This window comes from Archocentrus centrarchus, chromosome 22 (genome assembly GCF_007364275.1).
Source record: "Archocentrus centrarchus isolate MPI-CPG fArcCen1 chromosome 22, fArcCen1, whole genome shotgun sequence".
NCBI lineage: Eukaryota > Metazoa > Chordata > Actinopteri > Cichliformes > Cichlidae > Archocentrus > Archocentrus centrarchus.
In genome coordinates this window covers 7,029,049-7,052,133 of record NC_044367.1, presented here as the reverse complement: position 1 = coordinate 7,052,133, position 23,085 = coordinate 7,029,049, and the positions used below count along the sequence as shown (strand labels likewise).

The following is a 23,085-nucleotide window of genomic DNA, read 5'->3' as shown; positions in this document are numbered from 1 at the left end:
GTTGACAGGGAACCCTAACCTTGTTTTTAAGAAAAGCAAAAAAAAAAAAAAAAAAAGAGGCCAAGACTCGAGGAGAATGACATACTGTGATAGTTTAGGATTATCGAGGGGTTCAGCTTTCTATTATGAGGCTGTTCTCATTTTGTCAGAATTTGATTGGGAAAAGTCTGCTTTTCTGTAACCACAGCTGTCAGTGTGTTTCTCCTTGAGCAGAAAAAATAAGGACAGAACACCTTTTTTTTTTTTTTTTTGGTGCAATTCTTCATTTAACGTGCAAAAACAGTGACGTGATCTATGTGCAACTTAACAGATTATTTAAAGACTCCGTGATGATCTCAGGGACAAACCCCAGAAAGAATGGTGGCTTTGAAACAAATGTGTCGTGTGTGTGTGTGTGTGTGTGTGTGTGTGTGTGTGTGTGTGTGTGTGTGTGTGTGTGTGTGTGTGTGTGTGTGTGTGTGTGTGTGTGTGTGTTGGCTGCAGTGGTTTATGAGGAAATACAGAACTTAACACACCTCTGAGTTTAAAGAACTCATATTGCTGATCAGCCTCAACAATACGAATAAAAAAAAAAAAAGACACAATACGCCGCTCGCATAATACTTGAGACTGGCATCTGAGATGTCATTTACATATATTAGCATATAAAGTAATTGGCACAGATGCCAAGGAAGCAGCCACAAACAGATTAATTGTCATCGAGCAGTCGTGGTGACATAGTTAAAAATGAGCTCCTTTTAAGGCACCAATTATCAGAGAATTTCCAAAGTAACCTTTTTTTTCATCAGCCGTTCCCTTCCCCACTGGCTCCCTTACACGCACACACACACACACACACACACATGCACGCACTAAAAAAACAGAGCCATAATATGCATAGTATCAGCATCCTAAATGTATAAATATTGTAAATAGCTGTCTGTCGTCTTTCAAGTTGTGCCTTTGAAATAAGGCCGTGCCGCATCCTGCTCTGAAAACAAGCACGTGTGCCTTTGTTTAGCACACATGAGAAGAAACGGTGGATTCTCACACACACTGATTGTGAGAATCTGTAATGAATTTTCACAGATCGAAGTAACAATGTCTCTGTTGGGGCTTCCATATGCTCTCTTCTTCTTCTTCTTTTTATTGCTCCAGTTTAGGCACAAGTATTGTGTGTGTGTGTGTGTGTGTGTGTGTGTGTGTGAGAGAGAGAGAGAGAGAGCACCAAACATCATTGCATGTATCTCTGTACAGATTTCAAAACAAGCCTGAGTTTAGTGTTGCCCACACTGAGACACACCTCCTCATGGATCAGCAGTGCTCTGACCCTCCCGATCTCTCGGTGTACGGTCCATCCTGAGCAAGACTAATAGACTGGGACTGTGCTTCCCTCCTCCCTTCTAATAATAATTGGTTAGTAGCTCCATTTGTAGGGTTGTCTTCCTGAATACAGACCTGACAAATGAGCTTGTTTAAGCCGCCTGCACCTCAGAGGGCTTTAAATGCTCGTTCCTGGCAGCCACTGTACAACCATCCAAACTAATCTTGAGGTGGCAGTGAGGGAGAGAGGGAGCAAACACTGTTAAACTGAAATTAGGGTTCAATCCAGGCCACCAATGCAGCCGTAAGGCCCAGCAGAGCAGAGATTTCAGTGTGTTTCATTCAGTTTTGGTTTAAAAAGCTCAGAAACGCTGAAATGAATGGACCGGGTTTGATTTGGAAGCTTTCAATGTCACTTTAAAGGCACAATCTATGATTGAAATCCTTTTAAAAAAAAATCACTACAGTGCACTTTTCTCTCTGTCACTGAGGTGACTCATTATGAATGATCACACATGCACATCTTGTGTTTTGCTGCCATCTTGCTGTCTGTCTGGTCTTTTTCCAGACTCCATGAATGTGTGCATAACAGTGCAGTTCTAATTGTTTGCTATAGACAGTACATCCAATTTTTGAAATAGTAAAATTAAATGAAATTAAAGAAGAAAGAAAGAAAGAGGCTGTGGTTATTATTGTTTTTATTCAGATACGTGTTGATGGGGAATGATGTCCAGCAAAGGGCCAGAGGGCCAAAATCAAACCAGGCAGCGAGCTGCTGGAGGCATTTCAGGTTTGTGGTTTGTTCCCCAAACACTGAGCAAAATATATAATAGCTGCAACCCAGTGTGTTTGTTTGTGTGTGTGTTCTAATACTAAGTGGATCTTTGTAACGTGTTTAATGTTGTGAAAGTGGCCGCGAGCAGCAGAAACTATCTGAAACTGAATGTTTAGGTCAGTATATGCACATCACATGCACACACACACACACACACACACACTGACTTCATCATTTGAAACTTTAGTCATGTTTAATGTGAACATCCACCACTGGAACAGCGTGTAAATGACAGAAAATAAGTTAAAGGTCCTCTTTTAGCCACATCAGTGAGCCGCGCTGTTGTATTGGCTGGAGTGATCCTTCATTACTGTGAAGGCGCACATAAGCACATGTGGTAGCATGACTCAGTCCTACATATATTGTCCTGCCGCTCCAGTTACTCACCAGAGTATTACATATTGATTAATGCACCAATAAAATTGGTCCCCACCAAATGAACTGTTCCTTCTGTTTGAGCACTACAGGTAGCAGCTGTTGTAGAAAAATCAGTGAATCTGTTATGAAAATGAAACCGCATATTTGTGAGCACTTCATAAAGATTTATGTCTTTAGGAGGAAGCTGCTTAGAGTTGAGAGCTGATTTTGGTTTTATTGGATTTATTAACAATAAGAAAAATACAAATACATTATAAAAAACAGGGGAAACACACAGCAACATCAAATTTCTCAGTGATTTCAACTTTAATCCTAAACACTGCCGACTTTGTAAGCAGTCCAACTGTTTGACTGAAATTATTTTTAGACATGCAAAGACTGTGCGACATTTGGCAAGTAATTTTCAGTTTATAGCAAAGAAATTCCCCAGTAATCCTTTTTGTGAACCACTGTAGGATCCAGACCTCCAGGTTTGGCACCATGCCTCTAAAGGATTGTTGAAACCACTTATGCAGTAAGAACAGTGGAAAAATATAGTAAACTGACTTTATAGTGTGCGCTTGTGTGTGTGTGTGTGGTAGTGTGTGTGTGTGTGTGTGTGTGTCTATCTCTCTGTCTGTGTTCTCCCTTGTGTGTTTATATTCTTTAATGACTTTCTAATTCAGGGCCAGCAGGAACCTGCCTTTATCTCTATTAGTTTAGTAGCTGGGCAAACAAAGAGAGTCTGTGGCCATGGCACTGAGCCAGGAGGAGACTCACCCGCATAAGCACTTGTCCATCTGTGTCTCCTCCTCCACCTCCTTCACTCTTTTTCCTCCTCCCTGGGTGTGAAACACTCTCCTCCTCTCTGTCGGTAAAAGGAAAAAAAAGGTTTGGATTCCAGACTCAGCAGTCCACTTACTCAGGCTGGAGGTATTGATTATTCCACTCACTGATCAAGTGCAGAAAAAGAAAAAATAGTGTGTGTGTGTGTGTGTGTGTGTGTGTGTGTGTGTGTGTGTGTGTGTGTGTGTGTGTGTGTGTGTGTGAGAGAGAGAAATTACTTTGGTTTTGCTGAACGTATGCTGCCTCTTTTCCATGTAATGAAAAACAGAAAAGAAGGTGATATGAAGTAAATTTACCCAACAAAGGAAATCCAAAATTAGGGAAAAGTGGTGAGATGTGGGATCTTATGCACAGAGATAACTTCCATCGTCCATTTTCTCCCGCTTTTCCAGGGCCGGGTCACAGGGGCAGCAGCCAAAGCAGAGAAACTTAAACCTCTTACACACAGAGATGTTCCCAGGCCAGCCAAGACATATAATCTATCCAGCGTGTCCTGCATCTGCCCCAGAGCCTAATTTCGGTGGGACATGCCCTGAGCACCTCACCCAAGAGGTGCCCAGGTGGCATCCTAGTCAGATGCCCAAACCACCTCAACTGGAGCAGCGGTTCCACTCTGAACCCTTTCTGAATGACTGCACTCCTCACCCTATCTCAAGGGAGAGGCCAGCCATCCTTCAGAGGAAGCTCATTTTCTGCCACTTGTATCCGTAATCTCTGGTTCACTACCCAAAGCTCATAACCATAGCACATGGTAGGGATGTAGCTCGACTGGTAAATCAGCAGCTTTGCTTTTACACTCAGCTCTCTCTTTACCACAACGGTCCGGTGTAGTGTCCACACCACACTTGGCTGTAAACCACTCCCAGTGTGAGCTGTAGGCCACAACCTGATGAAGTCAACAGGACCACATCATCTGCAAAAAGCAGAAATGAGATTCTGAGGCTACAAGGCGAAGCCTTCCACCATTTGGCTATGACTAGAAATTCTGTCCATAAAAATTATGAACAGAATCAGTGACAAAGGGCAGCCCTGGTGGAGTCCAAAGCTCACCGGAAATGAGTCCAACTTATTGTCAGCAATGCGAACCAAGCTCTTACTGCAATTGTACAGAGACTGAGTGGCTCATAAAAACGGGCCAGACACCCCATACTCCTTCAACACCTCTGACAGGATGCCCTAAAGTGACACGGTTGAATGCCTTCTCCAGGTCTACAAAGCACAAAGGTGAGTCTTCAGGAGGGCGGGCCCATCTCTCCTCTTCGTGCTGCACCCGGACAACAGGAACTCTCCCTGAAGCACCCTCCCCAGGCCTGGCTCCACAGTAACCCTATCTCAGGCAGGGTAAACTGTTCCCTTGATAAGATGGTAATGAAATAACTTCTCTAAACTGGAGAAGTTCTCTTGTTTTGAGAAGCTCCACTGAAGAGTACATACAAATGAAATCATGTTACTCTCTTCCAAGCCGCCTGTTCTGTGCTGGGCGATTTAACTAATCTTGATCTGATTTTTCTTGTTTTATGTCATATACTGTACAGTACAGAGTTTGAAAAAGTATTTGCCCCTTCCTGATTTCTTTTCTTTTTTTGTTGTTTGCATACTTGTCCCATTTACATGTTTAACCCATGTAATAACCAATAACCCATGTAAATGCAAAAAGCTGTTTTTAAAATGATGATTTCATTAATTATGGAAAAAACTATCCAAACCGGCCTGATCCTTTGTGAAAAAGTAGTTGCCCACTTGTTAAATCATGAATGAGCTATGATTAAGCACATTTTTTCGGAAAGCTGAGTTCAATCTCACTAGCCACACCCGGGCATGGACGACTTGCCATAATTGATGGAACCATGAATTCTGCTCTCTACCAGAAAATCCTGAAGGAGAATGTTTGGCCATCAGCTCATGCCATGAAGCTCAAGCGCACTTTAGTTATGCAGCAGCACAATGATTTGAAACACACCAGCAATTCCACCTCTGAATGTGTTAAAAAAAAAAAAAAATGACATGCCGGTCATGGTCAAAACCCCTCCAGTGTGAGCTGTAGGCCCCCACCTGATGAAGTCAACAGGACCACATTATCTGCATAAATCAGAAATGAGATTCTGAGGAGTGAGCCAAAATTCCTCCACAATGATGCAAAAGACTGATTACTAGTTATCGCAAACACTTGCTGCCAAGGGTGGCACAACCAGTCATTATGTTTATGGGGCAATTGCTTTTTTCACACGGGGCCACATGGTTTGGATAGCTTTTTTCCCTTAATGAATGAAATGTATTTTATTTATTTCATTCATTTAAAAACTGCATTTTGTATTTACTCAGGTTTATCTTTGTCTAATATTAAAATTTGTCTGATGATGTGAAACATGTAAGTGTGACAAATATGCAAAAAAACTAAGAAATCAGGAAGGGGACAGATGCTTTTTCATAGTGCTGTGCATACTGTTGTACTGTTGGATGCTCATATTAAACATGGCTAAGGTTGCAAAGAGTCCAGTGTATGTACAGAAGTTAAAACTATAATATTAGAAAAATATGAAGATGTTAAACACATAATACAGACTGAAAATAACACAGCTGCTGCAGATAAAGCAGCAGTGTGAGTGCATGTTTTATTGTAGAGCAAACAGAAAAATAAAATTGTTTTCAGATTGTTTGCAGCCAACAGAGGAAAGAAAATCAAGGAATAAAGTTGCCTATAAAAATCTATATTTAATACTGGTGCTATTTTCCAGAGAACTGATTGGTCAGTAGGCAGTGATTTCATACCTGCTGATCTCTAATCTGGAACGTAACCCTCTCTTAGGCTACCATGGCAATATGCCCCAGTAAGAAGTGATCCAACTTCATAGTACTGAAATCCCAGGAAAGAAAACTCTGAAGTTACCTGAATAAGACAAAATCCTGCTTTGTAGTACAGGCTTCTGTAGTCCACTGGCTGGATTTTGGAGAGGAATGTTGTCCCATTCTTGTTCGATCTAGGATTCCGCTCAGTAATCCTGGGTTATCTTTCTGTCTATCTCTCTAATTTTTGTTTCATGATGCTTCAAATGTTTTCAGTTGGTGAAAGATGTGGACTGCAGGCAGGACAGTTCAGCACCTGGTCTCTTCTACTACAAAGTCATGCTGCTGTAATAGATGCAGTATGTAGTTTAGACCTTCCCTGAAAAAGATCTGGATGGGAGCATATGATTCTCTAAACCAGGGGTGGGGAACTCCAGGCCTCGAGGGCCGGTGTCCTGCAGGTTTTAGATGTGTCCCTGATCCAACACACCTGAATCAAATGGCTGAATTACCTCCTCAGTATGCAGTCAAGTTCTCCAGAGTCCTGCTAATGACTTCTGTATGTGATGTCCTGCAGGTTTTAGATGTGTTCCTGATCCAACACATCTAAAACCTTCAGGACACCAGCCCTTGAGGCCTGGAGTTGCCCACCCCTGCTCTAAACCTTGTAAAAATGGTGTCCATGTTTTCCAAAAGGAATTTCAAAATTGGATTTTTCTGACCACAGAACAGTGACCACAGAGCAGACAATGATTTCTGAAAGTTTTCCCAAGTGCATGCAATGATTTTCAATAGAGAATCGTGCCTGTTTTTAATGCAGTGCCACCTGAGCACCTGAAAATTACAGCCATCAAATGTTGATTTTCTACCTTGTCCCTTGTGCACAGAGATTTCTCCAGATTCTCTGAATCTTTTGATGATGTGGTGTAGTGTAGCTGATGAGGTATTTAATTTTTTATTTTATTTTTTTTAATTTTACAACAATTCAACCTCTACCTGTCAAGGTTGGGCAGGAAGTGGATCCAAATGCAAGGCAAAGTAAACACAAAACACACCTTTAATAGTGTTTGGTAAGTCCATTAGATATAAGATAACAAAACCCCAACAACAGGTAGGAACACTTAAGGGTGACAGACGTAAAGAACAAAAGGAAACTGATGTAATCAAGGGAAGTAGAAACTGCAGGGTAACAATACACAGCTGAAACTAATTAAGACAATAACTGAGAAAGTCAAACCAACAGCAAGGCATTAGAGACAAATGGCTAACAAAAGACTTGACAACAAGATACAAGAGGGTCCCGGGGAAGCAAGAAAAAACTAAACACAAGGAATCAAACATATTAATAAACCCCAAGAACACAAAACCCGAGTCCTCCAAATGCCCTCGGGACCATGTTAGTGGCCCTCAGTTGGTAAAAAGTGCATTAAGGATCATTTGTGCCAAATGCAACCAGAAGACTGAATAATAAGATGCTGTGACGTGTTTTAATAGTTTTATTGAAGCTTTATGTATGTATATGTGTACATGTGTGTAGATGATTATCATCAGTTGGTGAACCCAAGACAATTTACCACTACTGTGAACAATAAAGCTATTCTATTCTAAAACACAGAAGTCTTATCAAAATTACTAAACAAAACAAAAAATCATAAACAGAAGCTAAACCAGATAAACTACAAAACAAACCTGTTTGTGACACCGCCCATCTTTACTTCTGAGAACCCCTGCCTCTCTATAATGTTCTTTCTATACCAAATTATGTTACTGACCTGTTGCCAAATAACCTAATTAGTTGCAAAGCATTCCTGCAGCTGTTTCTTTTTAGTCTTTTTAGTTTCTTTTTAGAGCTAAAAGTTCAAGCTTTACACTACTCTAAACATACTGTTTGAGACAGTTTTTTTCTACTATTAGTTCTGATAGCCCTAATGGAGAAAGTGCTCATCCAAGGCTCCCAGCTCCACCTGCGAGTACAGCAGCCCCACCCATCAGCTGTTTAAACCTGCTGCAAGGAGTAGCCAGTCAGAAGAAGGTAGCCCTAAAGGAAAGTGTGTTCCTGACTTTGGTAGATGTAGTATTAATAGTAGTAATAACAATATTATATTTCAAAATCGATGAGAACAGTGTGATATCTGTTATTCACTGCAATATTAACAAAAAAGAAAATTACAGTGAAAGAAGGAGAGGAAACTCTGAGGGCAGCTCATTACTTTGTGTTCACCTCATCAGTCTCATTGCATGACATATGCTCCTCACTGTTACAACAGCCACTTGCTGTATGTGGATTCTGTGGTTGGTGAGCACTGCCAAAATACACCGTGTGACTGTGGAGACAGGCTGGGGACACACTGACATTTTACTGCTGTGCTCCAATGAGAAAACAGATCCTTTCACCACCCTTTGGGGTATTTTTTATAGAACTATCTACCACATTATCCACCCAAAGACTTGCTGTGGGGTTACTTTGTGTATCAGTTTTGATGAGTGAAATTACAGTATTATTTTATATTTACATGTTAGGACTAACATGGATGTGTGTGTGTGCAGTGTGTCCAACGTATAGGTGCAGCTTGCCAACCAAGCATCCTGGTGTTAGCTGATACGTTTCTAAATATGGTGTCTGTGGTCCTCACACACCAAGATGGCAAAGACCGCAACGATAAACTCAAGGCTTCAAAGTGTCCAGGAGCCAATGAGGGGTACTTTATGCATAAAATTAAAAACTAGGCTGTAACCTACAAAATTGAGCATGTAAACACACACACACACACACACACTTTAACACAGTTTCCCAACCTGCTCTTGTTATCCTTCTGGGACTTGATGATACTCTGTTGCAGACATGTACAGCTCGAGACCCTACAGCCGACAAGACCATCTGATGACGAAATTTACGTCACTTGGCCCTGAGAGAAAAAGTCCTTAAAGGCTGTCTTGCTGACTTGTTTCCATCCATTTGGACGTTTCTTGCTACAATTTGCTGAATCCAAAATAACATAAAGTGCCTAAAATTTTGCGCTTATATCAAAGCTTTAATTCTGGTTCAAACACCGATCGAGGTCTTCAGGCTTTCCTGATGGCTCCCCCCGTGTATACATTGGCATAAAAATAATTTAGTGAGAGAGCTCTTCAAGAGTTTCTCCACAACCTACGGCCTCAAAGTGTGATCATACATGAAAAGCATCGGCAGTCAGCTCAGAGCAGTCCCAGAGGGGTTTGGCGTGGACGGACACATTTCCAGCATTCCCTAGTGTGTTCCTGAGCCTCTTCTGACCCCTCTCACTTCAGGGTATGGCGTGGTTGGCATCCCTCTTTCTCTCTCACCAGAAGGCAGCGGCTGTGAACTCTGACCCCCGCCACCAACAACATGTACACACACACAGAAACAAACACAAACACACACACAGACCTTTTCTACCAGCAGAAGGTTGCATTGCTGTTCTCCACATGAATGCCTCCTCCTCCTCCACCACCTCACCTACCCTCTGTGCTGGCAAAGACATCTGGGTGTGTGTGTGTGTGTGTGTCGGACGGGTTGCTGCGTGGTGAGCATGCCCTCTGTCATTCACGCAGAGCAGCTCTGTCCAACTGTCACTTCCTGACAGGCTGATAATCAATCTCTTTATTAACTGCTCTGCTGCAGACCGCCGCCACTGGGGGGGGAGGAAGGAAGAGGAGGTAGGTGAGGAGAAAAGAGAAGCACAGGAGTCAGGCAGCAGCTCGGCAAGTTGAGGAAAGTTGGGGAAAAGGCTGATTTGTTTGCCTTTTTTTAGGCGGCTATATCAAACTTTAATGATAAATAATCTTTGAAGGAGGAAAAGTGGAGTGTTTTTGATGAGAAATAGTTGTTGCTGATGACTGAAAGAGAAAATTTGATATTTTTTTCAAACTTCGGAGTAAAGAGATTAAAAAACAGCAATAGTTTAATCATGCTTTTTTTTTCTTCTCAACTCAGAGAAAGCAAAAAGATGCGCCTTCATTTTCAGACACAAAGGATGTGACTTAAAAAATATACTTAAAATATACAGTTAGTGTGTGATTATTTCCTCTGTTCAGTCTGTGGCCTGCTGGGGAAAAACTCAGTAAAGAGAAAATAATGACTGAATGCTCCACTGAGCAGCTTCCTTCCTGCCTCAATTATATTTTGAATGTACTTCCTCTTACTGCTTAATTAAAAATGTTGATCAATAATAATAAAATTTAAACATATACGTTATATTTCTTAACCTTTTTCCTTTGACTGAGAGGCGTTTCAGCAACGACGCCCATTTTTCGCCCTTCAGGTCCACTCGGGCGTCGTTCTCTTTTTGAAACCAGCATTTTTAATGACCATAAAAGAATCTTTTCTAAAACGCTACTCTTGTTGTGAAAATCTGTTTCCATGTTTAAAAAGACAAAGAGAAAGGGATGACAGAAGTGGGGAGGGGGGCTCAAGCTGCCATCCAGACCTGCTGCTGCTGTTGGCTGTTGGGATGCTGGGCTTTCCTGTCAGCATCACACCCATCGTCACGGCGATAATTTATGAGGCGGGAAAGAGCATCAGTGATTCTGGCGACCAGCAGCCAGCCAGGACCACAGCTCTGTCCTTTTATTCTCCATCCTTTGATTTTTTTTTTCCACTAACTTATCCACTCCTGCTTTCTTCTTTAGTTTTGGAAAATTCTCGAGCCAATAAATATGAATCCACTTATAGCCATGAGTTAGAAAAATTAGGGAATTCAATGCAAATCTTAATATAAATAATATCTAAAGAGAAGCAGATAAAGCAGAGTGGGCACATAAAAGTATATTATAGCATTTAATCACAAAAGAAGCTCCTGAAGTGAAAGAGTAACCCGGGGCCAATTTAAGCACTCATAGCAGCCACGGGGACTGTTGACATTATGTGTCCATACAACACTTTGGTTCACATCAAAATATCTCTCATGAAATCTTTGGATATTCATGCTCCCCACAGGAGGATTTGTAATGATTGTAGTGAGTCCATAACTTTTCCCCTAAACTTCAGGGGAAATCATTTCTATCCCATAATTCATAAGTTAACATTTTCCCCACCAGAGTATTGTTTTGAATTTCACAGTGACTCATCGCATGATGTGAAAACACTGATTGCTGGAATATTTCGTCATTGGTGGGAGATAGTGCTAACGCCTCAGTTTAGGGTTCTCCCCCACTTCAAATGTTACCAGCCTACTGAAGGGTCATTATTAATTTTAATAATAGATATGAGCAGAAAACGCCCTCCTGTACTTATTCTTGGGCCAGCATTGTCATCCAGTGAAAAACTGAATATTGTTAGTTTGAATAATTGCATGTGATACTTTCAGAAGAAGAGCTTTCTCTCTTCTTCTCAGTGAACCCAAACCAACCTTTGACAGGTGGAGTTTGAATGCTCTCCTTGTGTCCATGTGGGTTCTCTCCAGTTACCCCAGCTTTGTCCCACAGTCCAGAGACATGCATGTTAGGTTGCTTGGTGATTAATTAGCCATAGGTCTGAATTTGAGCATGAATAGTTGTCTGTGTGTGTTAGCCCTGCGATAGATAGAGGACCCGTCCAGGGGCATATAATGCTTCTTGTCTGGTGACAGCTGCAGGCTCCAACCACCTGGATAAGCAGTTAAGAAATTGGATGCATGTATGGATCTCACAGAGCACAATCAGCTTCATAATCACAAGCATATTTACAGTAGTGTGCAAAAGTCTTAAGCCACCCCTTATTTCTTTATATTTTATATATGGGAAAATGGGAACTACCACAGCGGCTTCTTAAAACGTGTAAACGTGGAAATACAGTATAGGTGAGGCAAAAACAGTTTGTATTAAGTTTGATATTTGGTATTATTATTCTTCAGTGCAGCCTGGACTCTCTTAAGCAGCTTTCTTATAATTTCTTTAAGGAATATTTCTCCAGGCTTCTTGAAGGACATTCAAAGCTCTTCTTTGGATGTTGGCTCCATTTTGTTCTGTTCTGTCAAAAAGATCCCACACTGCTTCAGTAATGTTGAGATCTGGGCTCTGGGGATGCCGGTCCACGATAGTGTTTCAGTGTCTTTTTCTGTTCAGGTATGCTTTTACTCACTGTGTTGGTGGTGTGTTTGGGATCATTGTCATGCTGAAAAAATGAAGCTGTCGTCAGACACTTTCCAGATGGTATCACATGGTGGATCAAAATCTGACTGTACTTTTCTGTGTTCACCCCCCCCCAAAAAAAAAAAAAAAAAACACTGGCTGATCCCACGATAGAGCCTCCACTGTGCTTTACAGATGGCTATAGACACTCACTGCTGTACCTCTCTTCTGACCTCCTCTGTATACATTCGCAATTATCTGTTGAAAAATTCATCTAATTTGGGCCACATATTGAAAAGCTGAATTAAAACATTGCTGAATTATGTTTAACTCTATAAAACTGGAACACACGACAGATTGCTTTGCAATAGGTCTGAGTCCTAGTTTCAAAAAAATCAAGAAGTTTCTGTTGACTTAAAGTCTTTATTTTAATATATACATTTACATTAAAGTGTGTTCTTTGCATTGTTCAGTGAAACAAGAAAATATTAAGCAGTTTGTTGTTCAGCTTATTAGGAGCAATTGACAGAGTCTCCTCAGGGAGTCTGGGATCACATTAAAGGACACCTGTCATAAGACATCACAAACATGTTGTAGGTCGTCACAGAAAAACTTTGTTTGCACACATTAATAGAAAGTTGCTTTTTAGTCATTCAAATGTAACAAAATGATTTAGTTTTCCTTTTAGGGTGTCACAGCTGGATTGATTGATTGGGCCATATTTTGGCCATGCGTGTAAGAGGTCTTTACCTTAGAATATTAAACTCCTTGAGGGGAGGGCAGTTGTGACTAGGCATTATACACATAACATAAAACTAATGAACTGCAATGGAAAATCATGGTTCTAATGTTGATACTGCAGAAATGATTGGTTATGTCCTTATGTGTGTTAAACAGGACGAGTTTCTGAAGGAGACTCAGGCAAGGCTTCAGTCAGAAATCACCCAGCGCTGCCGTGCCAACGCCGCTCACTCCAGCCTCACCGCGGAAACCCCTGAAACTTCAACCGGCGAGGCCACAGATAAGCTGGGAGCATGACTACAGCTAACACACACACACACAAACAGAGGAGCAAAAATGGATAACCTTGTACAGATCGCCTCAGACACCGTGCATGGATTCACTCACAGAGACAATGCGTCCCACTGTCCCCAATCTAAACAGCTGACTAGCGGATATATGCGAATAATAATTCCATGGCAAATAATGATAACCATAAAACTCCAAATCCGGGTAATAAAGGCGGAATACAGCTCCCTAATGAAACGCTGGCCTCCCCGCTGCTTCAAACCTAATGTTCCCGCTGAGCTGCTCACCACTTTCCATAAAGCAATTTTGCAAGCCCACTTCAAATGTGAATCACCTAGAAATGAAGAGAAATGCCCACACCCCACCCTGCTCCAAACTTCTGAACTCCTCCACCATCAACCCCCCCCCCACTTCTCTCAATGCTCACACTAGAGCGCCGTGTGTGCCGCAAATCCCTGTTTGCTTATGTTCCATCATCGCTTAATGTTCACAGTGATGCATTGTGGGACAATCCTTAGAGTGGGTTTGTGTGTGCGTGTGTGTGTGTGTGTAGGGATGTAGCGTTATTACTCTGACAGAGGTAGCAAGATGCATCTGCATTAATCAGCTGGGAAGCACAGCAGCACAATGTGAGACCAGAGCGCAGACAGCTGCAGTAAACAGAGACGTAACGTGGCTGTCGGGGCCGCGTGCTTTTAGAAACTGAAAGCAGGAGCACAGGCCAGAACTCCTTCAGCTGAGAGGACAGAGCACACGCGGAATGCTTGATGGACAACTTTCAAATGTGAACTTTGACCCAGAATTTAAATTTGGCAAGTTGAACTCTGATCTTTGAACTCTGTAGAACCAAAGGACGCATAACACTGGCCCAGCTACTGCTGAGCAAATGCACCTCTGCTGCTGCACTTTGTATGAACTGATAAATAAATGCTATTTGGAAAACATGTTCAATTACTCTGCCATTGTGATTATATGATATACACTGTAACCAATCAGCTACAAGGAACTTTTACTGGATGATTTTAGAATTGACATTTCCTAATCCTGTCTTTTTGTTATTGTTTCATGTTGTGCAGAATTACTGTATATGCATGAATGAATGAATGAATGAATGTGTTTAATGAACAAATCCCATTACTTGTTCTAGTCTCACAAGGTCATCCAGAGTCAATGGGCTACAACAATTTTCTTCTGATAATTTTCATCAAATGTTCATCTGCAATAAATATAGTTAAATTTTTAGATTTTCTCTGAGTTCTGAATGTAGTAAAACACCTTTCTGTGAGTATTAGTGACATTAATGCTCCATGAGCTACTTTGTACCATTTTGATTTCAGGATGAAATGAGCAGAAGCAGAAAATTTCTAGCAGCAGCATCCTGATAGGAGTCACCAGATCACTAATTTCAGATACATTTCAATTAGTTTCAATTACTAAACCTGCAATGGATGGATGGATGGATGGATGGATGGATGGATGGAAGGAAGGAATTCACTTCATTTCAATTCTAGTCCATTTATTTACTGAGTGCCAGTTCACAAGTTATCTCAAAGTGCTTTATATAGTAATGTAATGACGCTACAATGTCAGAGAGACCCCCCCAACAATCAAATGATCCCCCATGAGCAACACCAGCCAGTGAAGGAAGAAAAAGTTGATGACATGATAAACATATGGAGGGTGAACAGAAGGGAGCAGAAGGAAAGTAGTCTGATAATATAAGCTTTATCAAAAGAAAGGTTTGGACCCTTATCTTAAAAGTAGTTTGTGGTTTGCAAGTTAGTTTGAAAAGCAGGATGTGGAACTAAAATGTTAGGCTTAGCTCTGACTAACATTTGTTGTTCATCTCTTGCTGAAGCTGTCAGTTAATGTCCCAGACACTGGCACAACTTTGATTTTTATAAGTATTTTTGAACCATGAAGGTCTTAGATGTTGAAACAACAGTCATTTAATGTATCAAATACCCCAAATAATTCAGATTTTTGTGAACTCTGAGGCATATGCACTAAATTATGCTTATAAGGCTGTTATTTACAGTTTGCAGTTTTGATTAGGTGGAAGTAAACATGTAAAAGTTTCCAAATCTCTGGCCTGGAGAAAATTGTAAGTTCTTCCAAGTGTCTCTTGTCCATATAGCACAAGGTTGTTGAGTTTGGTGTAGCTGTTACAGACTGCATTTGAGGATGTTTTTCCAAGTGGAAAAATCAAAAAAGTAGCCTAATGTGTAAGGGGTTAAAGTGGGCTTGTGTGCTGTGATCTGCTGTGTTGAATTTGACAGTGCAGCTGATACCGCCTCCTCTCCACCAACACATTACAAGACCCAGTGACTGACAGATGAGATCAGACGAGTGGATTTAGCAGGGGAGATCTCTGCTTCCCTCCACAGGATCTGAGATTCTCACACTGTGCACCTGCACATACATCCACACATCCTCCCAGATGACACTCCACTGCCCACCAGAGCCAGGGTGGGAGGTGTGTGAAATTTTTCTGTGTACAGAGGGAGACTGACAGCAGCATGCAGCCACAAGCATTCATTACCCCACCACCAACCCCACCCCAAATTTCCCTTGAAGTTTCAGCTTCTTGTCATCACCAGTCATCTCCTCTTCCTCCTCAACCTCCATCATAACCCATATGGGCATGGCGCTCTCCCAACTGCATTCAAGTCAAGCCAAAGTGGCCTCAGGAATGGTTTCAAGCCCAGACTCAAGTTTACTCACCGAAGTCCTCCCATCCCCCCCCCCCCGCTAACATTACCTCAAGCCTCCCTGAAGCCTGGGAGATCTGAACCTGATCCAGTCCTGATGGCAGAGGCAGTGGAGGCAGATGCTGGGGCAGTGGGAGTAGGGCAGCGTCCATGGCAGGGCCAGGCCTACTCCATCATAGTTAGGAAGGAGTGAGGGCAAGGCATGAAAATCACACACGCAATGCAGATTAAGAGAAATTACACTTAAGCCTGAACATAAACAGAAACTTTAAGCCATAATGTGTGTGTGTTTTTCATGCTGATGGGAGATGAGGCATCTTCATATAACACAGTAACTGCTGAAATCGATACAAATAACAGAATTTACAGAGAGAGTCTCTGCCTGACCCTGAGTGAAGAGGTTAGTCCTTTCAAGGACAAGATTCAACTTTTTAAATTAATTTGATTTTTATTTACTGAGTGAAAGATTTCTGAAGTTCTAATCTTTCACAGAGTTTCATAAATCTTCTCCTATGTCATCTCTCCAGAGAAGGAAAAACATTTTGTCTATGCACCAAACAACTGGGCTGTACTTCTCACTCTTCATTGAGACAAAACACCTTCTGACAGGTCATCATTCTCCTAAAGGTCAGCAGAGTGTCTGCCCTAGTGTGACCTCACCAAATAGAGGGGTAAACACCAAAAAAAAAAAACCCAGACCACTGTTTAACCCTTGGACAATTTTTACATTATAAATCATGTGCATCCAACTATACAAACCCGACTGAAAACAAGAACATTATCTTAAAATTAGGTTAGAAAAGCATCAAAATGGAGAATTTACTGAGATTTTAGGCAATAAAATCTGTTTCAGTGACTGTGCATATGAACAGAACCCTTTAGATATGCACACAGCGTGTTGTCTCCTCCTTTGTCCCTCTGAGGGATGAGAAGGTGAAGTTTTCCTGAGCACTGACATAAAGAATAGGTCAGCATTGCTTGTAATAACTCATCGCAGTCTGACATTATGGCTGAGCAATTAGGCAGGACAGTTGTGTAGTTTACTAATGAACAATGGTTGAACGAAGCCTCCCTCAATGTTCCCATCCATCACCCAGAAATATCGTCGACTTTTCCAAACACACACGCCGCTGGCTCTCTGAAACACGAGCATCCACCTCACACACAGCCACACACACACACACACGCAGTGCACATGTCGTGCTGTTACTGGGCTGCTGGAGATGTTTCCACCGCTTTGATGAGTTTCTGGCCGATGCGCTCAGCCTCCCTGCTGAATGTGTGGCAGACTCCTCTCCTCCTCCTCCTCTTTGTCTTTTCCCCTTGTCAACACAATCCCTCCATCCATCCGTCCTGAGGCCCAGGCCCTGCGGGGGCCAATCCGCCCCTTGCGGCGTCCTCTGGGTGCTCTCTGGTTCTCCTATGGTCCCCTTCCCACCACACACACACAAACACTCAACTTAACTTTTACATCATATCCTGAAACTTAATCTTATCCCTAAACCCATTTTTTGTTTGTCCTGGTGATAATACAGTTTTTTTTTTTTGCTGTTCTCAGTTTTCACTCAATACTCTACAATAAACAGTGTTCCTTGGGATCCATGTGGTAGGTGTGAGTTTAAACACGAGAACTATTGGACAGTAGGACTAAAACACTGAAGCTCCATCAGCTGCCACTAGAGACAGCAGCAGCTAATTTCTGTATGTTCATAATAGTGTTGGAGTAATCCATCCAACACAGTTCTGAATATTTTCAGGTGGAATCATATCAACATCAAAATATGGTCCTTTATATTTGGTTTAGTTTTATATTTTCTTGTAAAGTCACTCAAACCTTTGCCCACTTTTCTTGTTCAAGAGCTCAAAATACATCTCGTCAGCGTCTTCCTTCTCCTTGAGGTTTGGAGTTTCCTCCTCTCTTTCGCTTGTGAAAATCATTGTGGGTCAACAGAATCATTTAAAAAATGAATGAAACTGGCCTGGGAAAAAAAAAAGACCTGGGACTGAGACAAAGCTTTCTGACACTGGGCAGCATATTTCACTCCAGAATGCAGAATGCAGCAAAGCAGCCCCAGAACATAACCGAGCCTCCTCCATGTTTCACAGCAGGTACAGTGTTTTCTTTGTATCTTAATTTTTGTGTCTGTGAACATGGAGTTGATGGGACTCGCCAAAAAGCTCCAGCTTTGTCTCATCTGTCCAAAGGAAGGTCGCCTTCCATTAAGCACGCTAATTAGGAGGAGAGCATGGAGAGGTGGAGGTATGCTCTGAAGAGTGAAAGTAGATAAGTTTAAATACCTGAGGTCAACCATCCAAAACAATGGACAGCGCGCACAAGAGATGGAGAAGAGAATGTAAACAAGGTGAAGTGGGTGGAGACCAGTGCCAGGAGTGACAGAAGGATAGCAGCAAAAGTGAAAGAGAAGGTTCACAAGATGGCAGTGAGACCTGCTATGACATTTCACAGTGTTCCAACTCCACTATCCAAACTTACCTGGCCGTACATGAAGAAATAATTCATGATCTGAAAAAGTTCACGATCTGAAACACACCAGCAAGTCCACCTCTGAGTGGCTTTAAAAAAAACCATAATGAAGGTTTTGGAGTGGACCTGTCAAAATCTGGACTTTCAAATTGAGATGCTTTGGCATAACCTTAAACAGGCTGATCATGCTTAAAATCCTCCAGTGTATTAGTTTGATGATGTGATCCTTTCTGACCATCATTTACAAAATGGACTTCTTTCTGCAAGCAGAGGAGTCGTGCCCTGGTGGCCACTAAAAATAATGCAGCTCTAATGCACAGACCTGGAAGCTGCATCCATCTTTTATATAGAGTCTAACCAGGAGAGACTGAATAAATATTTGAAAGCAACACAAAAAGTCTGGGAGTGCTACTGCATTATATCCCATTATGTTCTGAAATGTTACCCAGTGCCTGGTGTATTTCTTCATAAAAAAAAAAAACAAAGGCACAAATTGGTGCATAAAAATTCACCACTATGCAAAAAAATGAAGTGTTTGCTGAAATTTTATTGATAATGAAATGATATTCATTCTCCTTAAAGGGGAGCCTTTGGGCTTTTTTCCTTTCCCTCTTCTGCCATGTAAGGCCACTCTGTGAGGGGCAGCCAGTCAGAAGAAGAGGGGGAAGGAACCTAAAATGGCTTATTTCAGACAGAAGTTGAACTGACCAACAACTCACGTTATAAGATACATTTTTTAATGCTTTACTTTATACTGTGATTCATAAAAAAAACTATTCTAGTAGAGCCGAAGAATAAAAACATTGAGCTGGAAATTAGCAAACTAGCCCTTCTTCAAAGATGACTGCATGTCTCTGTGTGTTTTCTTTTTATTGGAGGGGGTCCTATATGGGTGCTTAGGGCAGTCATTCACCAGCAGTGTTATGATAGGGGGCCCCACAGGTCTGTTTGCTCTGGGCCCCAGAGTTGGATAATCCAGCCCTGATCGTCATGTTTGTTTGAGTTTCGTATTTTTCGGTAAAGGCTGGAAAAAAAATATGTATTCCCTTTATCCAGATAACAACCCCTCTCCTCAGGATTTAACTTGAAGAAAAGTGAAATGTCACCAATCTGAACTTTGATACCTGCAACAGTGCCAAGGATCCTCTTTTTTTAATATAAATTTGCATTAAAATGAGGTGAGGTGTGTGGCGGCGGAATCTGCTTTCTACCTCCTTTAATCAATGAGAACAGTTTTTGTGGGCCTCTGGAGAGCAGAGCGGAACCGAAGATAAATATTGGCAGGAAAGAAAAATGTGTGGTCCTCCCCAATTGAGGGGACATAATGATATTCAGAAGGAGACCCCCTGCTGAGACACAAGGCAAACTGTTCCTAAGCAACAAAACACATTTTCCCTCTCCGAGTGCTCCGAATGAGGCTGGCAGCAGGGGGAGGTGTGTGTGTGTGTGTGTGTGTCGCTCGGCATTTGCTTGTAGGGCATGTGAGGGTTCCCCTGACGACTTAACCCATCAGTTTGATGCATGCGTCATTCTCTCTGTCTCTAAAAAGTGTCTTTGTCTGTCTGACTATAAGTCAGCTGTTTATGTTGTTGTGTGCGTTTGTTCATCAGCTGTGTCAATTCTGTATGTATAAGCGCACGTGTGTGTGTGTGTGTGTGTGTGTGTGTGTGTGTGTGTGTGTGTGTGTGTGTGTGTGTGTGTGTGTGTGTGTGTGTGTGTGTGTGTGTGTGTGTGTGAGAGAGATCCCTCCATGGATTAAGGGGTGTTAGGGAACAGTGACCAGCATCAGTGAGAGTGGATTCAGTCCAGATGCCACACACTCCTGGCTTACTGCAGCTGATGAATTGTATTGTTATGATGGATGGACATATATCAAGTGAAGCCCTGTCATAAAGATTCTCAGTGCTATGATACTGTCTTCATGTCAGTTCACTGAGAAATAAACCCAGACAATCCAACAGTTATTAGTGACAAGGCAGAGGCAGAATGCTGAAAATGCTGCGTGTCAAAAGTTCATCTAAGTTGTGTCAAGGCAACCTGACCTGAGAGTGCAAAGTAAAGTCCACGCTGTACATTCATGTACACGTGAACATGAGCAGATGATGAATTTTACATCGCAAAGCTCATGAGGCCTCTTCAAATGTGGGAAGCCTGAGTATTTAAATGTAAAGAACAAAATGTTACAACTTAGCATAGCACCTCCACAATGCTGGGAAGGTGACAAATAAAAATAGAGGACAATATGGTCAAAGCAGATGCACCATTAGTGTTTACTCCAAAACCACTGACTCCCACGTCCGTCCCTCTATCTTCTGATGCTTATCTGGGTGCAGGTCATGGGGGCAGAATTCTAAGCAGAGCCACCCAGACCTCCCTCTCCCCTGCCACCTCCTTCAGCTACTATGGGGGACTCTGGGAGGCATTCACGAGCCAGCCAAGAGACTTAATCTCTGTGGGTCTGCCTTGGTTCAACATGCTGAAAATATCTCACCTGTAAGGCATCAAGAAGCATTCTAACCCATTTTTACCACCGACCTAAAGCCGAAATAACTTTCCTCTGTAGTGTGGCTAGGGGGAGCCTTAGAGATAGGGTGACGAACTCAGACATCTGAGGAGCCAGGTGAGCTGGAACAGGCATCTGGTTAGGATACCTCCTGCACACTTCCCTTTGGAAGTTTTCCAGGCAAGCCCTACTGGGAGGAGACCCCGAGGGAGAGAATTATATCTCATCTGACCTAGGATCACCTCAGGATCCCCCAGGAGGAAATGGAAAGGAATACCCATCTTAGCCTGCTGCCACTGCAACCTGATTTCAGATAAGCGGATGGATGGATGGATGGATGGATATGTGCTTCATGTGTGCCCCCTTCTGCATGCTCTAGCCAGGCAACTCGAAAGCCTACAGCACACACAAAATACATCTAAAAACAAACACTCTGAAACAATCTTTTGCTTTGAGCTACATGTGAGAGATTACAAGTATGCCCCATCTCTAGCGGTGACTTGACACACCCTTTCGAGGAAGCTCATTTCTAACACAATCTTGCTCTCAGTCACTGCTGATGTGTCCTGGCCAGATCCCAAATTATCAAGGTAAATAATGGCAAACTTGAATCTGCTGTAGAGCCGCAAGACATTATTTAACTGTGTTTATAGAGTAAAACCACACATGGCTTTAAGTGGAAAGCTGGCAGTGAGCTAGGAGACAAAGTTTATCTTTCAGGCTGGACACAGAGGCTGTGAAAGGAAGAATAAGTTCCTCTAAGCTGTTGTAAAGAAAAAAAAACTGGATATGTTCTGCTACTCTCACCATCTGATGATACAAAATGGTCAAGTCAGTGAAGCTTTCACACCTTTTGTGAAAATGGCCAGTGTGTGGTAAAGCTGCATACCGGACACATTTACATGTGTGTTTCTGTGAATTAATGCTGCAATAAACATAAACAGGCGTCGTCACTGTGAGCACTGATACTCATGCTGGAAGAGACGAAGCACAAAAACTGAGAGCTCATTATTCAGGCTGCCCTGCGTTTTTTCAGCAGGCCACTGTTCAGCATTGAAGATTAATTGCTTTGCACTTCCTGTTTTTTTTATATTAAAAAAAATCTAAACATTTAATCCTAGATATTGTAAGCACTAAAAACATAAAGACACTACATCCTCGTCACCTTTCCAGTGACTGACTCCCGACAGCCAATAGATGATCCAATACTGACACCTAGTGGTTAAACAGAGCTTGTAAAACAAGGGGCTACTATATTCTGCCCAAAAGCTTGGCCCAGTCCCAAGGTAGTTAAACAAATGCCTTTTAAAAATGCTCTTCAACTCACAGAGTTGTATCGTTATAAACAATTTGGGGAGAACTAGATTTGGGGTGTAGCAGACAGGAAACAGATTAGACAGCACCTTGGCCTCATAGCCAGGACCATACCATCTGTTCTGCAAAGGGGCACTAGAGAAGGCTGAGTATATGTGGGACAGGTGCTGGTCAAAGTCATAATGCATGCTTTGGATTTTCTGCATTTCCTACACAATAAATAATCCAAAACTGCAGCAAAGATCTGGAACTGTTCTCACCTCCCATCATAGAACCAACATACGGAGCACCATCAGTGGACATGGGTCACCATCCCCACAATCTTTTTTCAGGCTTACCCTCAGAGTGAGACCTCTACAAATAGAGGGGTTAACTCCGCAAAATCCAATAAATACTATTTGACATTGTTTGACTGGATCATTTTGGTACAAAAATGAATGATAGCCAATTATGGGGAACCACTGGTTGTGTGGAATGGTGTGGGATAAGGCGCTGTGAATTTTAAACTATGTTTAGCGTGAATCTACCCAGTGTTTGAGATTATCTATAATTCTGTTTATTTCACTGCATCATGAAAATCAGCATGGTATGATCATGAAAATCAGTATTTGTGGCCACATATTGTACATCCCCTGAGAATAAAATGGCACTGCAAGATCTTGGTCACTGAGACAGAAAACCACATGAGCATGTGAGAATATTGTTTGAGCATATTTATTGTCAGAATGTCTGTTTGACTTTCAGGAAGCTCTGCGTGTTGTGTTTGTACCTGGGGGGCTCACAGATGCTGCAGTCCAACAGTCTTGCAGCAGCTTGCATCACAATGTTTCCCAAATAAACGCCACTAATT

The 23,085-nt window shown here is 42.0% G+C and overlaps 1 protein-coding gene across 1 annotated transcript in view; it reads left to right on the top strand.

Moving 5' to 3' along the window:
• Nucleotides 1–13,231, top strand: part of LOC115772689 (protein phosphatase 1 regulatory subunit 37) — a 58,856-nt gene extending 45,625 nt beyond the window's left edge. Inside the window, exon 6 of the mRNA XM_030719084.1 lies at nucleotides 13,091–13,231. Coding sequence (XP_030574944.1) covers nucleotides 13,091–13,231 — 141 coding nt within the window. The remainder of the gene's footprint in view (nucleotides 1–13,090) is intronic.
• The last annotated feature ends 9,854 nt before the right edge of the window (nucleotides 13,232–23,085 follow it).